The following is an 18,352-nucleotide window of genomic DNA, read 5'->3' on the forward strand; positions in this document are numbered from 1 at the left end:
CATAACGGTTTTCAAGATATACATGTAGAGCAGACACTATCTTTACCATAGGACATGTGGTTGTCAATGAAACCAAAGTTGATCTTCAACTTTGACCTAGGAAGTAGTACAAACATTATGACACACTCTCTGGTGTTGGTTAATATACATTTCAATTATAAAGTATGAAATTATAACGGTTCTCTAAGTATAAAGCAAATCACAATTTGTTACAAACGGACAGACAGACTGCTCACTAATGGACGACCCACCACTAAGCACAGCCTTAATAATCCAATGTACAGTGTCATCATTCTGAATAAGAATAAAAATTATACAACAGCAAGTTATATATTATTTTATTGACAAAACTCAAAATGCAGACAACAAATAATGTTAATACACAACAAATTGTAATGATTTTATCACACTCAAAAATTCAAAATAGTTATTGTATACACAACCATATACCTTCAGAAACAAAACAAATTAAAATCAAACATAGATTTGGCCAATAGTTTTCTGAGAAAAAAATACAAATATGTGTCCAAATTGGGCAAAACTTGAAGAGTAGACAACTCATATTTGTTTTCATCAGTAACTCTTTAAAAATTCAGATAAAAGCTTGTGTAGCTGTGCATCAACTGTTATAGATATAAGATATGGGAGATGGCTACTTTTCATGACAAAATTTCAGGGCTCTGTTTTGTCACATGGCTGCAAAAAACGCTGATTTTTTTTTTATCGACAAGGGACTGTAGATTAAAAGCATTGAAAAAAAACTATCTGAAGTCCCATTTGGATCTTTTTTCAGAAATGTGTAGGACAGCAATCCAAAATCAATGTTAGCCTTTTTCTGCCAGACACTCAAGATTTCACAATAATAGTACAGTGACAAATATTATCTACAAGCAGACAGGTGTGTTGTCCCTGATGCAATTTGTAATATGACTGCATACATCTGTTGTGTGAGGTTTTCAAAATAACTATTTAAAGCTTCAACACTGCACGATATAATGGAGTATGGTTTCCATGTCAAAACAAATACAATGTACACTAAAATAAATACATCAACAATAATAAAGTGTACCTGCATAGTTTGGTAGACAGTGAACAAGAGGCTGTCACAACGACAGCAAACCGGATTTATTAACATTTATTTGTGTCCTGGCAATATCACAAGAACCATTACTGATGAATGGTGAAAGTGAAAATCGTCAATATCAAATTTGACCTCCATTTTGTCATCAGTATCAACATATTAAAATTTGAAAAGCTTAGATTGAATGGTTCATGAGTAAATGCAACAACGTGAATGGAAACGCCATTTTACGATCTTTCAAGAACCATAACTCCTGAACGGTAAATGTCAAAATCGTCATTATTGAACTTGACCTCTATTTTGTCATCAGTAACAACATATTAAAATTTCAAAAGCTTTGGTTGAATGGTTCATGAGAAAATGCATGGACACGACGGGAAACACCATTTTTCAATCTTTCAAGAACCATAACTCCTGAACGTTAAAAGTCAAAATCGTCATTATTAAACTTGACCTCCATTTTGTCATCAGTAACAGCATATTAAAATTTCGGAAGCTTTGGTAGAACAGTTCATGCATAAATGACTGACACGACTGGAAACTCCATTTTTCAATCTTTCAAGAACCATAACTCCTGAACGGTAAAAGTCAAAATCGTCATTATTGAACTTGACCTCCATTCTGTCATCAGTAACAACATATTAAAATTTGGGAAGTTTTGGTGGAACAGTTCATGCTTAAATGCACGGACACGACTGGAAACTCCATTTTTCAATCTTTCAAGAACCATAACTCCTGAACGGTAAAAGTCAAAATCGCCATTATTGAACTTGACCTTCGTATAGTTGTCAGTAATAACAATATTAAAATTTTAAAAGCTTTGGTTGAACGGTTCATGAGTTAATGCACGGACAACATTTGGTTGCCGCCCGCCCGACAGGCCGACAGCCCGGCCGCCCGCCCGCCGTACATCCCCAAATCAATAACCGACATTTTTGTCACAAAAATCCGGTTAAAAATGATGAATTTCAGTTTCAAAATTTTACAGGACTTTGTTTTGTCCTGCCATTAAAAAAGGAGTACAAGATATTTTTTTGGAGATTTTTGACTAAAACATTAAAATCAACAAAAATCAATTTATACATAGATAAGCTGAGTCAAGATTTGATGAAAAATGAGTTCCTCCTAAATTCTTAATATTTTTAAAAGTTACCTGAAGTCAAATGATGTTATAAAAGCTCAGATCATTTAGAGAAGTCAATGACATAATTAACATTTCAGTCAAAATGACATGGAAATCTTATAAAATGTTCAAATGCCCATGATGTGAGTAAATAATACAGTAATGACTGATAAGAAATACTGCATACTGATACAATACAAAAACAATAGTTTACTATCACCCTAAATAACAAACGGTTTTTAATGAAAATATAAAATGATGTATAAAATATCACAGTTTTGGTTTTCCTTATCTTACAATACTTTTTTTCTTTGTACAGTAATTTTATGTATATATATAGTCAAACTATATTACCACAATGATTTTCTGTAAACATTCATTACACTCATCTTCAAAACAGGTTTCGAATAAGATACAACATACTACCTCAACATATGACTACATTTCCATTCTGGTTTCACGCTATTTAGTTCCTCTCTCATTTCTTTTATATATGGCACTTCTTATACATTTTTTTGTACATTGTTAAAACAACAAATTTCACTATATCACTATATCACACCCCTTAAAGCATGCAATTTATACAAGTCCTAGATACAATAAGATATTATGGTTAATGCAAAAGGAGAGATTCCAATGATTTAGGAAGGGGTGTTTCACCAATTTTTCCACCTTTTCTTGTGGTAGTAAAAAGAAATTGGGCCTGGGTCACCAGATGTAATTTTGAAAAAAAAAAAAATTAAGTACAATGCTCATAGTTGCAAAATTGAGTAATTGTTTGTCACTCTTTTAGTGAAGACTGTCCAGGGTATATGGTCAAGTCATTATTTTGTTCATTCAATAAAAGTTGCATGTAATCAATATAACACTATTATTATAAATTGAAATTACCAGCCAGCTATTCAAAACATTTTGGAAAGAATATTTTCTACAGAGACCAAGTAATGTCAGAAACTAACCTTTGGTTTGTTGAGGTAGAAAGAAGAGTGGATTAAGAATAGTGAGATTCTGAAGATAAAACAGGCCATAAACAACCATATACTGGAATGTTTTGAAAATGATGAAAAAAGTGACAACTTCTATTCAATAACAAAACACAAGTAAAATAAACATACAAGAAAAATGTGTACACAAAATGAATTTCAATTTTAAAACTAAATACAGTTTTAGGTTGCAAATATAATGGTCGAAATAAGCTAAATTTAATGCAGACCACAAAAACATAAACAACCTTACTGATAATAAACGTCCAGAAATTTGAGACAGATCATGACTTGTTGCCCTTAATGATGTGAGCTGAAAATCCGTTTATTGTGGTTACACTACGCCTTGACAAACATACCAGTTTCTCTGTATCTAGATCAGCTAAACATACCAAACTCTTCCTATCTAAGGAGGAATTACATCAGTAATTTAAAGATTACAATGTGTATACTCTGGCCTCAATGAGACTGTATATGTTTATGTTTGTCTAGGTTTTAAACACAATCAGTCCCATCTATGTAATGTCAATAGAGGGTGCTCAGTTTTAAGGGCTAAGAATTATCACCTTTATATTTCTTATAGAAATCATCACATAAGGTAGCTACAAGCATTAACAAGTCTTAGTAATTGTGAATAACTTCAATAGTTTGGATTATTGATAGTTCTCAAAGATATTTTGAAGTTACACAATGCACTGAGATAGTTTATGAGATTTTGAAATATTCCTGGGCTGTGGTCCATTGCTCCATTGGGAATCTGCTACCTAGCACCATTCTTTGGTCTCCTTCCTTTGCCTTCTCTTTTTCTGAAACAAAAACAGAAAGCTTATGAACATATTAAAATAAAACGTTAAACTAGATTGCTTGTGAAGTCATAAATTATACCTATTTTCGAAGATGAGATAAAAATCAGAAATTTTCTTCAATAATTTTTCTTTCTACATTCCAAAGAGACTTTTTCATATATATTCTCAAGTAGTTATTAGCAAAAAACAGTCTTGCATATTTTTTTAACAAAGAGTCAGACATAAAATCATTGTCAGTCTATGTTTGATTGATGGTATACCTGAAGGAGTCTCCACCTGACAGGTATAACAGCTGTTTTGTTACCTGCCCAGGTACATTATTTACCTAGGGATTACCTCCCACTTATAACGGCTCCATGCAGTGATTAAAGAACTTGGTGAGGATTACCTAAGATTACAAACTATTTTCACTCTTCTGTTTTGTTTGTCGTGTTAAAATAAAATATATCACATTCACTTTTGTTGGTCAATGTGAGACAGTTGTGAGGCTTAGGGGACAAATTAAACCACTATAGTATACCACAGTCAATCTTTTTCAATAGTAATTGAATGAATTTTGAGTTAAATTTAAATTTAAATGATTTTGATGACTTAATAATATGGTTATTATCATGACAAAGTAAATAAATTTGATCAATTTATCATACCTTGTACAATAAATAACAAGAGTTTGAATTTGATTGGAATTATCCACAGATACAATTAAATTGGTTTCCTAGGTCAATAAATATTCTGACCACAAGTAAAAGAAATAGTGTTTCCGTTTCTGATTAGGGAATATTGTAGCTTGCAAAAGTATGAATTATTCGAAATGCTAAGGATTTTCTTATCCCAGGCATAGATTACCGTAGCTGATTTGGCACAACTTTTTGGAATTTTTTGGTCCTCAATGCTCTTCAACTTTCTACTTGTTTGGCTTTCTAACTATTGTGATCAGAGCTTTACTTATGAGTCTTATGTAGACAAAACACACGTCCGGTTTATCAAATTATAAGCCTTGTACCTTTAATAACTATTGGCATTGTAATTGAAACATTCTATATGTATGTTGAAGATTTACAAACATAATATTACCTTTCTTTGTAGATAATGATGACTGTTGATTTTCAAGCTGCTTTTCCTAGAGAAAAAAAGGTTTTATGTAAAAAAAAAAAACAATCTCAAAAAGAAAATGACACATATACTAACACTTCAACCTTTTGTTCTACAACCATTCTTTATTCACAGTGGTGTTTTCAGTAATAGCCAAAACCATGAAAATTTAGGCTTTTCATTAAAACTAAATACTGTTATTGCTGTTTTTTCCATCTGGGTTTATCTGTAAAAGGCTGTCACTAATACACATTTATTTTTCTTTTCATATTAATTGAACTATAGATATAGTGGAACACTTTTAACTTTTCTAAGACGATATAGGACCATCAAATAGTCCATTACAATAAATGACAGCAGTTCCCCCTCCCTTAGAAAAAATCCCTAGGCAAAGCAGTAAGATGTAAAAGGACAACAATTAATAAACCAAATGTATTTTACGCCCAATCAATTTTTTTTTTACATCATTTTCAATTTATTTGGCATGAAAGTTCTTGTTGTTTCTGCTTTTTCAGCAGATTGAAAATACTTATTTCAGCATAATTCAATATTGACACCTATGGACACAAGCTGGTGAAGATAGTCTGTATTCATTGGCTAACCTAAGAATGTCTTTATTTGCATATCTTCCTAACCCATTTTCAGGTTAATTGTTACAAACTATTTCAATTATAAACAAACACAAAATAGCTCTTTATTTCAAAGCAAACTTTGATTATTTGTGCAACCGATTGAAAATATCTGACAATAATTAGACTAAGAGAATGTTATATGAATTTTCCTATTTGTTTAGCCCCCTACCAACAATTTTTCCAGACACTGTCACACCAATATTTACATTCAGCTTCCGAACAATCCAATAACTTCAAACATTTGGACAGTTTTCTGTCTTTGGTTTTACTTTAATTAATTTTAACTGTCATAAAACAAGCCTAATTTTGAATGCACTTAGTATAATTTGTATGTCAATAAAATTCCATTCATAAAAGTTTTATTTTTCAAACTGCTTTAATGTTCAATTGCAGGATCAAATCACTTTGTAAACAAACAAATTATGATACTATGTCTTCTGTATTTTTTTCTCTTTGAAACAATAGTTATTTTACATGTACATGCTTTATCAAGTTTTCAACATAGAAAAAATTCAAAGAAAAAAAAATGAAAAGTAAAACCCAAATAGATTCCACATCTCCTTAAAAACCCTTTTTTTTTGTGTACATATATCAAGCAACAGACAACAATATTTTTTGAATACCATATAAATTCAATATTTCAATATCTTTTTTTTTTTTTGATTCAATATAGAAACACATATATAAAGCAACTACTCTCTATAAATATGAATATCAAGATATCTTTTGAGAACTATTCTTCAATAGACTTTGACTTGTTTAACTGTGCACAGTATAATAGTCTGGGGGATGTAGAGCTTTTAAGTAGTGGTATAAGTGGCACTTGAAACTGATTACTAGTTTTATGTTTGGCAGTCAGTTCCTCAAGTTGACACCTATCAAATTCTAATTCCAAAATAATTCTAAAATATCCTACATAATCATAAAGGTTTGTTTTTACTAGTAGTACTTGAAAAAAGTAATAATTACTTTACTATTACAATAAAAGAGAGCTCTATCAATTACTTTTTAAAGACCTCACAGTACTATGGGTCTAATAACGAAAAAACATTAATCAGGAATGACTAATTTAATAAAACTGAATTGTTAATTAAAAATTGTGAGGTTTGCTTTCCCACATAAGGTATGTTTCAATGAGGGGTCAGTTTAACTGTAATTATTACTGCAGATATTTTTTTTAAATTTCATTAGAACTTCTGTACCAATGCTTAACAGAAGAAGATAAAAATTCCAATTGAAAATGGTCCTCAATGCAATGTTAGTCTTTTGGAATTTAATGGCACTTGAACATTTTGATGCATGTATACAAATTGATGAATTTAAACCTTATTGCAAGGCCAATCTAATGCAGTATTTTTGTAGAAATGTTTCAGACAATACTCATGAAGAAATAATGTATTGAAATATGAAGATCCACACCAATAAAACAAAATTTGACTTATGTAGCTATGTGAAATCTGTCATTTAATAAATAAATATTTAAATTTCTGGATCAACACCCGACCATACTGAAACAATTTAACTATTAAATAATATATAAATCTTATTCATAAAATGTTTGTCCCATTTATGGATAGAATGTCATGTTAGTAAACAATAATGTTCCCAGCATCGTTAAAATTGACCACAAAAATCAATCTTTCAATAATGGAATAAAATTTCTCAAATCAATGCATCACTTAACTGGATTGAAAATTAAAATAAACCACCTGTCCATTCACCCCTATTGAGTTGGTCAACAAAGGAGAGGATACCAGCCTATTTGTCTCATTAAACAATACCTTTTATCAGTCTACCTGAGCTAGGGAGATAATCTATAACCCAAAGTACTAGGATGAGAGAATATTGTCTAAAGACAATAGATATTTGTATGAGCAAGGTGCTGAACGAGTGCCGTTTCTTTTTCACACTTAATGACATGGTAGAGGGCTGATATACAGGAAGCAGGACTATTATCTCCCTTTCCTGGAGGGATGCTGAAATCATCAATATATTGATGACAGGAAGTTGACAAAAGATAAGTAAACATGCCAGTGGGAACACACTGTACACAAACAACTTTTTCAATCCTAATCATATTTGTGGCGGCTCATGTGATGTTACTGTCCAAGTTATTAAAATGTCAATCCTTAATTTCAAAATGTAATTCACTTTCAACTTCAAACTGAGAATCAAATGTTCAAATCATTAAAATAAAGATAAAAGAACAACGACCATACCTGTGTCTGACAAATAGCTCATAGCATGGGGTAAAACTAGACCAAAGAAACTCTTCTGTCTTTTTAATTGAAAAACATTTAACCAATATTGAACCTAACTTAAACCAAAGGAACCTGTTTTTTGTTCCAATCTTTCAGCAACAATATACTAAATATTTCTGAATAAAGATAAGATTTTTTCTTTTCGAATGATGTAGCTTGTATGAATGATGTCTAAGGCTTCTGGCTCTCTCAATCAATTAACCTTGGTTCTGGTCATTTACCCAACAATCATCATTTTAATTTTGATTATTATTTTAATTATGTCATGCAGAAAAGTCAAATATATCCTTAATCCCTGTGAAAATGATACCACTGATGTTTGTGGCTATGAATTTTTCCTTCATAATTACTGACTGCATGCTGCTGGACTCATAAATTGACTGTAATTATAAGAAATAGCTGAAATTTCTTCAGTCATTTAATTTACTTAATTATTTCTATAATTATACTGGCAATCAAGAAAATAATAGTGTGGTTAAGAAAAGTGACAAAAATTTAACCTAAAGAACTTCAAAAGACCCTAATGACGCTCCAACTGCAACATCATTTAAAATCCCAGCATGCATTTCACCAGGAGCAAAATACAAAAAATACAAAAAATACAGTTGCTCTTTCATCGAAATTTTTAGCATTTTACGACATGTGTTTGAAAAACACCAGACATTTTATTATCATTATAATATAAGAATATACATGTCTCCTTTATGTTTTAATCTGCCAAAGACATTGATATCAGTAGCCATACAAAGAGCCATCAAGTATAATACAACATCAAGCAGTGGGGGTTAATCATCTTCTATGCCAGAACTTGTGGTGTGGACAAGTCACATGAAGAAAATCTATCTTTTATTCGGTTTTAACTATTCATTTCTAATGAGGTCACACCAGCCCTTTTTCTAATAAAAAAACAACAACATGTTATTCTCGTAATATTATATTTTCTTATTTGAAAGTTTATTCAGACTATAAGTATGATTCTGTGGCTGGTTTCACAAAAAAACTTATAATAATACTCAGTCATACACATTTCAGCAGATCTTTTAAATTTTAATTGTAAGATTTTCTTGCAAAAAGATTTGCCGGAGTATTCCCAAGTGTAAAGTAAAAATGGTCTTAATGTATGAATCTGAAATATATATATATATACCTCTATAAAATTGGATAGCAGCACACAACTAAGTTCTTGTTCTAGGATTTCTCTGTTGGATTGGTTGTTATAGCAGCAGGCTATCAATGTTGGAAACAGGATTGTGGTCAGCCTAGGATCACTGAAGTAATGGAAAGGGAGGGAACACATTTGTTGTAAGATTGTAGGGGACTGGCCCGACTGTATCACAACCTGAAATAAAATGAAAATCATCAGGGAAGGCATATCTGTAATAAGATAAAAGTATGAGAATGTATTGACCTTAAAATTTAAGTCAAGGTCACAAACATGTATGTGACCTTGACCTTTAAATTTGACTTTATTCAACATATACCTTCTGAAGGGTACTAAATATTTACCCCAAAGGCAATATATTGCTGCCTTCATTTTTTTATATATAAAATACCAATGAAGATGTCATACTAACAATTATACTACAACAATTTTCACCCACCCATAAAGCAAATTATATGTGATCTTGAGGAGTAGTACTTCCTCAATAAACCCTCCATGGATACTGTCATAGATGATTATTTGTGTAAGAGTTACATAAGAAGATCAGTATATATATCAATGTCAGTTGTGGTAGATTGTTGAGTGCTATGTACTTGAAATATCTACAGTTTAAGCATCTGCACCATGTTGGTCTATCCATCAATTCATCAACATAGTGACAGCATATTGCAATTTGATTTTTTTTATAATTCAAAATATCTTATGAAAATTGGAAATATGTTGTCACAACAAAACAAAGAAGGGGAAATGAGAAAGCACTGAATTTTCTAACAACATATATTATTTTGTGGTCAAAGATAATGATTCTGTAGTGGTAAACTTTGAAAGTTTTGTTCAGAAATAACATGGAAGCATTGGTTGAGTTGTGATCTTTATGGATTTTTAAAACAAAAGGGATGTTTGTGTCAAGTACAATAAAGACTGGATGCTTACAATTTGTTTAATCTGCTAAGAAATAAAAAAACAAAGTTGACCAAATTTCATTCTTTTACATGTACCTGCCTTTAGTAAACTTGACATTAGACTTAGTGATCTTAAAATAAACAATATAATAGAGAATAGAAACTTTGAATGTGTCAAAGAGATTAGATCCTGATTACAGAGCAGAATATAGCCAAAGGCCAAGTTTGTTTTTTTGGTCCGAATATCTTTTACCCACTAAAGATGGGTAAATACCTGCTTTATTGCTCAAAAGAAATCCAGAAAGAATTCCCCTGGCTCCCCCCAAATTTCAGTCTATTGATAGGAATGTGACATAGCACATTGAACAAAATATCAATATCCAAGAGACTAACTCACTAAGTTTGGTGAAGGTTGGACATATATCCTTCAAAAGATATCATCCAGAAACAATTTTTTTGCCTTAATCTATGACTGACAGACATAGGGACCTCAAAATTAAAAGAGATCTTTATTTTTGTCATACGCATTATCAAATCCAAGTATAGCTAAATGTTGGAGACATAATTCAAAAGAAAAGATTTGGAATTCAAAATCAGTTTATCAAAAGCTGTTGTGACCTTGACCTTTGATCCATTGTTTTAAAATGTATAGTCCTACATTTCTCGATCCTATTAATTGTTCCATTGTATTAATATGCTTTTTCTAAAATAAATGTTTAGCTTGGATCTAATTAATAAAATATGTTCACACTGAAAATTAATAGGGATATTCATATCATGGTGCTAACCTAAAACAAGATTGTTATAAGTTGGACATTTGTCAAGAAACACCTGGAAATTTAAAATTTCACTTAATTCCAGTCTACTGTTATTTGAAGTTGCAAGTGAGGTCATACAACAAGGACTGAATGACAAAGTCTCAACAGAAGCTTCCTTCACACAAAATATGGTTGACCTAGAAGAAATCATGTACCTATGTATTCCTTTTTCATTACAAGCAATATTAGGTAAAACCTTTTAGATATTCAGTGATATTTTTTTTCTGGTATCATATAAACTGAGTCATCCTACAAAAAAACTGCAATGCTAAATTAAAAGCTAAATAATTAAAATATGTTGCAATAGCTTGAAAACCTACTTAATTTTCATTTTTATACAATAAAATATTTATGAGAGATGTGGTTTTACTTTAAACTATGTAATATAGCAAACTGTTCTGATATTGGGGGAGCGTCCACAAATTAATACCTTATAAAGTTTAGGTGCCATCTTACTTTCATGTAGACAGAATCAAACTATAAATAATTTAGTGAAAACATTTATAATGAAGCAATAAAATAACTTGAAAGAAAAACAAATAATCAAATTATTACAGATAATCAGAATTTGTAATTTACAAACATTCTATGCTACCTTTAGAATATCTGATGTAAACTTCAAATGTAGAACTAATTTGATAGACTCATTAAGACAATTTCAAAATCAAGGTTGCATAATAAACGCAGAAAAAAATAGACAAAACAAACAATTTCAATATACCATCACCGTGGGTTTTCTACCTGTTTCCAAAATAATATCACACAAAACGTTAAATGAGGAAATTGACTTAACAAGAAACTTCTGATATACCACATGATTTGACAGTTTGAATGTATGATGAATTGCAGGGGGAGGTAACCCTTGATTTGCTCATTGTTGGAGGTCAATAAACAGCAGATTTGCTCACAGTGGTAACGTTATGTAAAGTTATGATATTCTCATCTACTGCTGGGCTTACTGTAGTGATATATGCACTGACTCTGTATCAAATCGTACTTATCGTGGATCAAAACAGATTTATGTAGAATCTGGATTTGGTTATCTCGGCAGTCAAGTCATTATGCACAATGATTTCTCTACATAAACTATATGATAGGATATGTCATAATTAAAAACAGTGGCATAGACTATCACTGTTAAGTTTTATTTTCACAAACATTTTATTTTTGACGTTTTATGATATTTTTTACTATTCTAACTGTCATATTTTATCTTGCTGGCAAACTTCATGACAATTTTTCTCATTAAAACAATGTTATAAAATATTTTGGTAAAAAAAAATGAAAATTCATAACATTTGTATGATTAATTTTTAAATAATAATAGCTTGTCGGTTTTCATTTCTTTTAAGAAAAACAGAATTTTCTTTTCAAGTGAACGTTTAAAGTCATCAGTTTTAAAGTGTTACATCAAAGATACTTTATGACTTTGTCACATCAATATTCCTACAAATAAAAATGAGTTTTTCCTCCCGTTTTTATCCGGTAGAAGGGAGACAACCAAACTCTTGTCATTTAATCTTTTTAGATAAAAATTTGATTGCCAATAGCCTTATGAAAAACAAAGTATCAAATTCCATGGATTTATGATTAAAAAATACCACCAAGGGTCTATAGGGAATTACAGATTTGTATCAGATAACAAAAACATTAGGCTGATATTTACTATGACAATGGATAATATCGGAAACCAGAACCTACTGGAGTCGAAAAATAATTTACATTGATGGAAATGAAAATTTAAAAATCCGATTTTATAACCCATTCTCTTACTTTAAGAAACACAAACGTCCATTTAAAGCTCCTAAGTACTCTACAGTGCCATTTAAATCTCTTAAGTATGCCTCAGTGTCTATTTCAGATTTGACAATCAGAAAATAAATCATTTGGCAAAATAAGGTTATTCATTGCAATCAAAAGTTAATCCTGCCTCGAAAGGTACATTTGTAATTTAACATCACACATTTAAATGTCAGAAAAGGCCCATCCAAATCTTACGGGAGTTTGGAGTTTGTCAATATGAGAAAAGCCATCAGAAGATTAGTGCTTGAGACTTGATTACTCGTCCTCATAACCTTAAAAAATAATCGTTGGATCGCTCGTAACATATTGTTCCATTAATGGATTTGGTGGTTTTATTTGGTGATAAAGCAGAATTTGGAAATTGAACTTGATGAATTAACAAAGGGCTACTAGGAGCTTGAATTGTTCACCTGGTATTTTTTATTATTCATTACATTGGTTGTAAGGAAATATATACACTGCTACTCTTGCAGTGACTGACAACCTTGACTGACCATTATTTTGATTATTGGATCAGTTATTCTATGTTTATTTTTGTCCTACAACTAATTCACTGACTTTTTTCCTGAGGATAAGTTGCTTCATAAAAGGTATCTCAAATTTTTTGAACAGACAGGAGATACCTTGAACTTCACATACAAATCTCATTTGACTGATAGGGCTATAAAAAAGAATGTGTTTGCTTGCCCTAACTCTATCTACCCCTCAAAAAAGTTGCCTACTCAAAATCTTTTTTTATCAGATAATGTCTACCTACCTACCTACCCACTGTCTCTACCTTTCGGGTGGAGTTTGGGCAAAACCAAAATATATTAAAATGTTGCCTAGTTGAGCTAGAACTAATGACAATGTTACCTGATTATCTGGATTAAGAACTGTAAAGTATCCTACACACACTATGACTTCATGTAACAATTCTTCACATTGATGGTGTACGCAATACCACATGGAATAACTGGCTATATGTCGGAACTCTAATGAAGATCCTTCTTCTCCCAAAGTTTTCTGAAAAGTGTAATCATTTATATCATCAAATCTAAGAATCACTGATTTTTTAATATATTACTTTTGGCACATAATATCTTTCAAATTGAATTATTAAATATGAAAAATAGAATGAGTAAATACACCTATCAGGTAAAGAATTTTTTTCTGTGCTACGATCTAATTGTATTTTTTTTTCTCTTCATTTTATATACTGAGCCCTTTTCCATATACTGAATGATGGGTTTAATTCTTAAATTTTAAATTAATAACTGTGATCTCAGTCTATGCAGCATACAATTAATGCTATATAATTAAAAGTTTTTATATTTGCAATACCAATTCTGTTTTTGCAATAATGAAAACTTTGAAAATTTGCAGTATATTGAATTAGATCTTCTTCTATGTGCCATAATTGGTGATTTTTCCTTACCTGTAACATGTCAAGATTAAGAACTGCCATATAATTAAGCATCTTTAGTCCTGTGATTGTGATTTGTAGTGTAGCTGGAGGAAGTTCTGGAGGGGGCGTGTCACTTCTACTGGGTGTCCCTGAATGGAGCAGCATACCATACAACAGAGACACAATTCCTACAAGTTCTGTTACTTCAAATGTATTTATCAGTGTTGTGGGGTCTTCTTGTTTCTTCTTTTCAAAGATTGCATTATTTCTGAAAAAGTTATAAAATGAGAAGGTTAATACTCTGACATTATAATATTCTTGTAAATATTTTGTTGTCTTTAGGCCAATTAAAATTAATTGATAGATTTTCATCCCCGCCCGCCCCTCTAAAATCGTCCCGCCCCGATTTTTTTTATTTTGAAAAATTTACGATTTGCGGATTTGTTCATCTCCGTTTCCGGTAACCGTCAAAAATTTTGTTTCCTTCCAAACTTCCTGTTTCAAATTTCGGTTTTCGTATTACTTCGAGTAATTAAATAAGATTCTGCAGCTCTATGATGACAAAATTGTTTACCGAGAATAGAGATTGATTTCAAGAACGGCATGAAATAATCGGGTTACAAGTAATACACTGTGTCCAAGATGGCAAATTGCGGCATGACACACATTTCTGTGATTTAGAAAACTATTGATTTTTGTATTGATAAAATGACTTTGTGGAAGGAATTTTGGACTGTGAATTATAGAGCACGAATCGTGGAACACATTCGTAGAAATGAATAAATGAAATGACGCAAGCACGAACTTGTTAGATTTATTACAGTATAATTGAGTTCAAAAAGTCGGCAAACATACTTTAATCGGAGAGCACGAATTTCATTACAAAATTGCTTGTCTCCACCGGGACTTGAACCCGGGACCTCTGTGTTACAAGGCAGCGCGATAACCGACTGAGCTAAAGAAGTACTTCCTTAGCTCAACCGCTTACGGCTGACTAAGTGTTTACTAAGTTTTTCTAGGGGAAGCAATCCCGTCACACTACTTAGATTTACCCATGTCTTTTGTGTTGACAGACAGCACACACAGCTTCTGTCCCAATATCCTCAATAGAGCCACTAAACATCTTCTCCTTTTTGGTTAAGTTCATGTTTTACATATTAATTATATTTGCATCTATAAGAAGAATCATAAAAGCACCAACCCTTTCGTTTTCAAAACGGTTTCATTTTATTCTGATCTCGTAATTCTTTAGTTGCATATTTGTTTCATTTTATGGAGACAAAAAAATGGTCGCTTAAAAAGACACTTAATTTGGTGAAGGTAGTCCAACTAAAGAGAGCATTCTTCTTTTATGTTTTTGCTGTTTAGGTTTCTAAAGCAGCAATTACATGTAGAACAGTGGTTGCCAATAAGAGATTTTCATTCATGTTAAGCTTTGAAATATTGTGTACGATTCCTTATATATATATGTATATACATAATATAAGCTTATTATTACACTTGCATATTTGAAGCACACGTCACAAGAGGGTTTCATAAGAAATAAAAAATAAAAAATAAAATCCTCCCACCCGCCCCATTTTTTTCAAAAATTTGGATGAAAATCTACTAATTAATTTTAGTTGGCCTTACCGTATGTAAAATTGATTGCTAAATGTGTGGAAACTTGAATTGCTATTTGATTCACTAAGAATATGCAGACTTTAGCTGTAAAAGCAAGAACTTGCAGCTTAAGAATCAGAATACCAATTCCACTTGATATCAAATATCTGTATTTGCATAGGAGGATTCACAATCAATTCCCTCCATTAACATGATCTAAACCTGAATAAGGTTGAAATTATACCTGCTAGTACATGTTGATAGGCATTGACCCATCAAATCATTTCATAAAATGAAACCTTGTGTGTAGCAAAATACAACCCATGAAAGTAAACAAGGGTCCCTATTGAACAAATTCACTAAAGTACTACACACAATGTACTGGCATTCGTTGAATGTTGCATTAATCAAAGAGGAGACCCTTTTTGATAGTCCTAGCCTGTCATATATATTGGCAACTCCTTTTTATTTACTGTTAAAACATTTTAAGTTAATATTTGCCATTGAGTATTTCTGGGAAAAGTAAATCCAGAAAAGCTCTTTGCATAATATCTATAAATATAAAAAAAAAAGAATGTGGTATGATGAGACAACTCTCCACAAGAGACTAAAAATGACACAGAAAAAGCATTGTTTAAATCTTCAAAAGTATTCCTCAGTTTATATCAGAATAATTTAATTTTGGATGTAACACGTCTTCTGATTGGCTGACGTTATTTTGTTATGAGCCAATAGACATAATTTAGTCATGTGACCGTGACGTCATCAACGTTTTTTCATGGTTTTCTACGGTTTAAAATGGAATTAGAATTAAATTATAAGAAATGACTGTAATATTTTTTCTGTCTATTCGAAATAACATAAACAAGAGGCTCTCAAGAGCCTGAATCGCTCACCTGGTAAACAATGCCTTATTGAACATATTGAACCATGCCAGGCAAACATGTACAGCTAACAATTCTTCAATATTACAAATATATATGACTTACTGTTTATAAATAAAGAAAATGAGACCAAAACACAAACACTTAAAACTTAGCAATGGACTGTGAAAATGAGGTCAAGTTCAAATAAAACCTGCGTAACCGACATATAGATCATAAAATATTTTCATACACCAAATATAGTTGACCTAATGCATAAAGTATTAAAAAAATAGACCAAAACTAAAAAAGTTAACTTTGACCACTGAATTATGAAAATGAGGTCAAGGTTAGATGACACCTGTCAGCTAGACATGTACACCTTACAATCATTCTATACACCAATTTTAGTAGACCTATTGCATATAGTATAAGAAAAACAGACCAAAACACAAAAACTTACCCCTATGTTCTATTTAAAGTAAGGGCGGCCATGTTTTTTGACGGATCAAAAATCGAAGCACACACTTTGTGCAGGATAATCTAAGGAACTATCATGCTAAGTTTCATCCAAATCCATTCAGTAGTTTCAGAGGAGAAGATTTTTTAAAGTTAGCAAATATGATGAACAAATTGTGAAAAATTGTCATTAAAGGACATTTACCCCTTAAGTGGTCAATTGACAATTTTGGTCATATTAACCTATTTGTAGATCTTACTTTGCTGATCATTTTTGCTGTTTACAGTTTATCTTTATCTATAATGATATTCAAGATAATGACCAAAAACTGCAAAATTTCCTTAAAATTACCAATTAAGTGGCAGTAACCCAACAATGGTTTGTTTGATTCATCTGAAAATTTCTGGGCTGATAGATCTTGACCTAATGAACATTTTTACCCCATGTCAGATTTGCTCTAAATGCTTTCGTTTTTGAGATATAAGCCAAAAACTGCATTTGACCCCTATGTTCTATTTTAAGTAACAGCGGCCATGTTTTTTGACGGATCAAAAATCGAAGCACACACTTTGTGCAGGATAATCTAAGGAACAATCATGCTAAGTTTCATCCAAATCCATTCAGTAGTTTCAGAGGAGAAGATTTTTTAAAGTTAGCAAATGTGATGAACAAATTGTGAAAAATTGTCATTAAAGGACAATAACCCCTTAAGGGGTCAATTGACAATTTTGGTCATATTAACTTATTTGTAGATCTTACTTTGCTGATCATTTTTGCTGTTTACAGTTTATCTTTATCTATAATAATATTCAAGATAATGACCAAAAACTGCAAAATTTCCTTAAAATTACCAATTAAGTGGCAGCAACCCAACAATGGTTTGTTTGATTCATCTGAAAATTTCAGGGCTGATAGATCTTGACCTAATGAACATTTTTACCCCCATGTCAGATTTGCTCTAAATGCTTTCGTTTTTGAGATATAAGCCAAAAACTGCATTTGACCCCTATGTTCTATTTTAAGTAACGGCGGCCATGTTTTTTGACGGATCAAAAATCGAAGCACACACTTTGTGCAGGATAATCTAAGGAACAATCATGCTAAGTTGCATTCAAATCCATTCAGTAGTTTCAGAGAAGATGTTTGAAAAATTGTTAACGACGACAGACGACGACGACGACGGACGGCAAGTGATGAGAAAAGCTCACATGGCCTTTTAGGCCAGGTGAGCTAAAAATGTGGTGCACACTGTTAAATAACCCGCTACGCTCGCTTTATTCAGTGTGCACCAAATTTTTTATGTTATTTCTTCATAGACAGAAAAAATATTACAGTCATTTCTTAATTAATGCTTAGATCATTGCCATTGCTACGGAA

General features: G+C 31.5%; 1 protein-coding gene across 5 annotated transcripts in view; it reads right to left on the reverse strand.

Annotated features, from left to right (window-relative positions):
* Positions 1 to 321: 321 nt before the first annotated feature.
* The window catches only part of LOC143071238 (S phase cyclin A-associated protein in the endoplasmic reticulum-like), a 73,532-nt gene continuing 55,501 nt past the window's right edge, over positions 322 to 18,352 (reverse strand). For all 5 annotated transcript variants that reach the window (XM_076245425.1, XM_076245426.1, XM_076245428.1 and 2 more), the window contains 5 exons: positions 14,081 to 14,318; positions 13,519 to 13,668; positions 9,126 to 9,317; positions 5,068 to 5,113; positions 322 to 3,993 (listed from right to left, as the gene is read on the reverse strand). In XM_076245425.1, the coding sequence (XP_076101540.1) occupies positions 3,893 to 3,993; positions 5,068 to 5,113; positions 9,126 to 9,317; positions 13,519 to 13,668; positions 14,081 to 14,318 (727 nt within the window). In that variant the 3' untranslated portion in view covers positions 322 to 3,892. The remainder of the gene's footprint in view (positions 3,994 to 5,067; positions 5,114 to 9,125; positions 9,318 to 13,518; positions 13,669 to 14,080; positions 14,319 to 18,352) is intronic.

The sequence above is a fragment of the Mytilus galloprovincialis genome, chromosome 4, assembly GCF_965363235.1.
Source record: "Mytilus galloprovincialis chromosome 4, xbMytGall1.hap1.1, whole genome shotgun sequence".
NCBI classification, from domain to species: domain Eukaryota; kingdom Metazoa; phylum Mollusca; class Bivalvia; order Mytilida; family Mytilidae; genus Mytilus; species Mytilus galloprovincialis.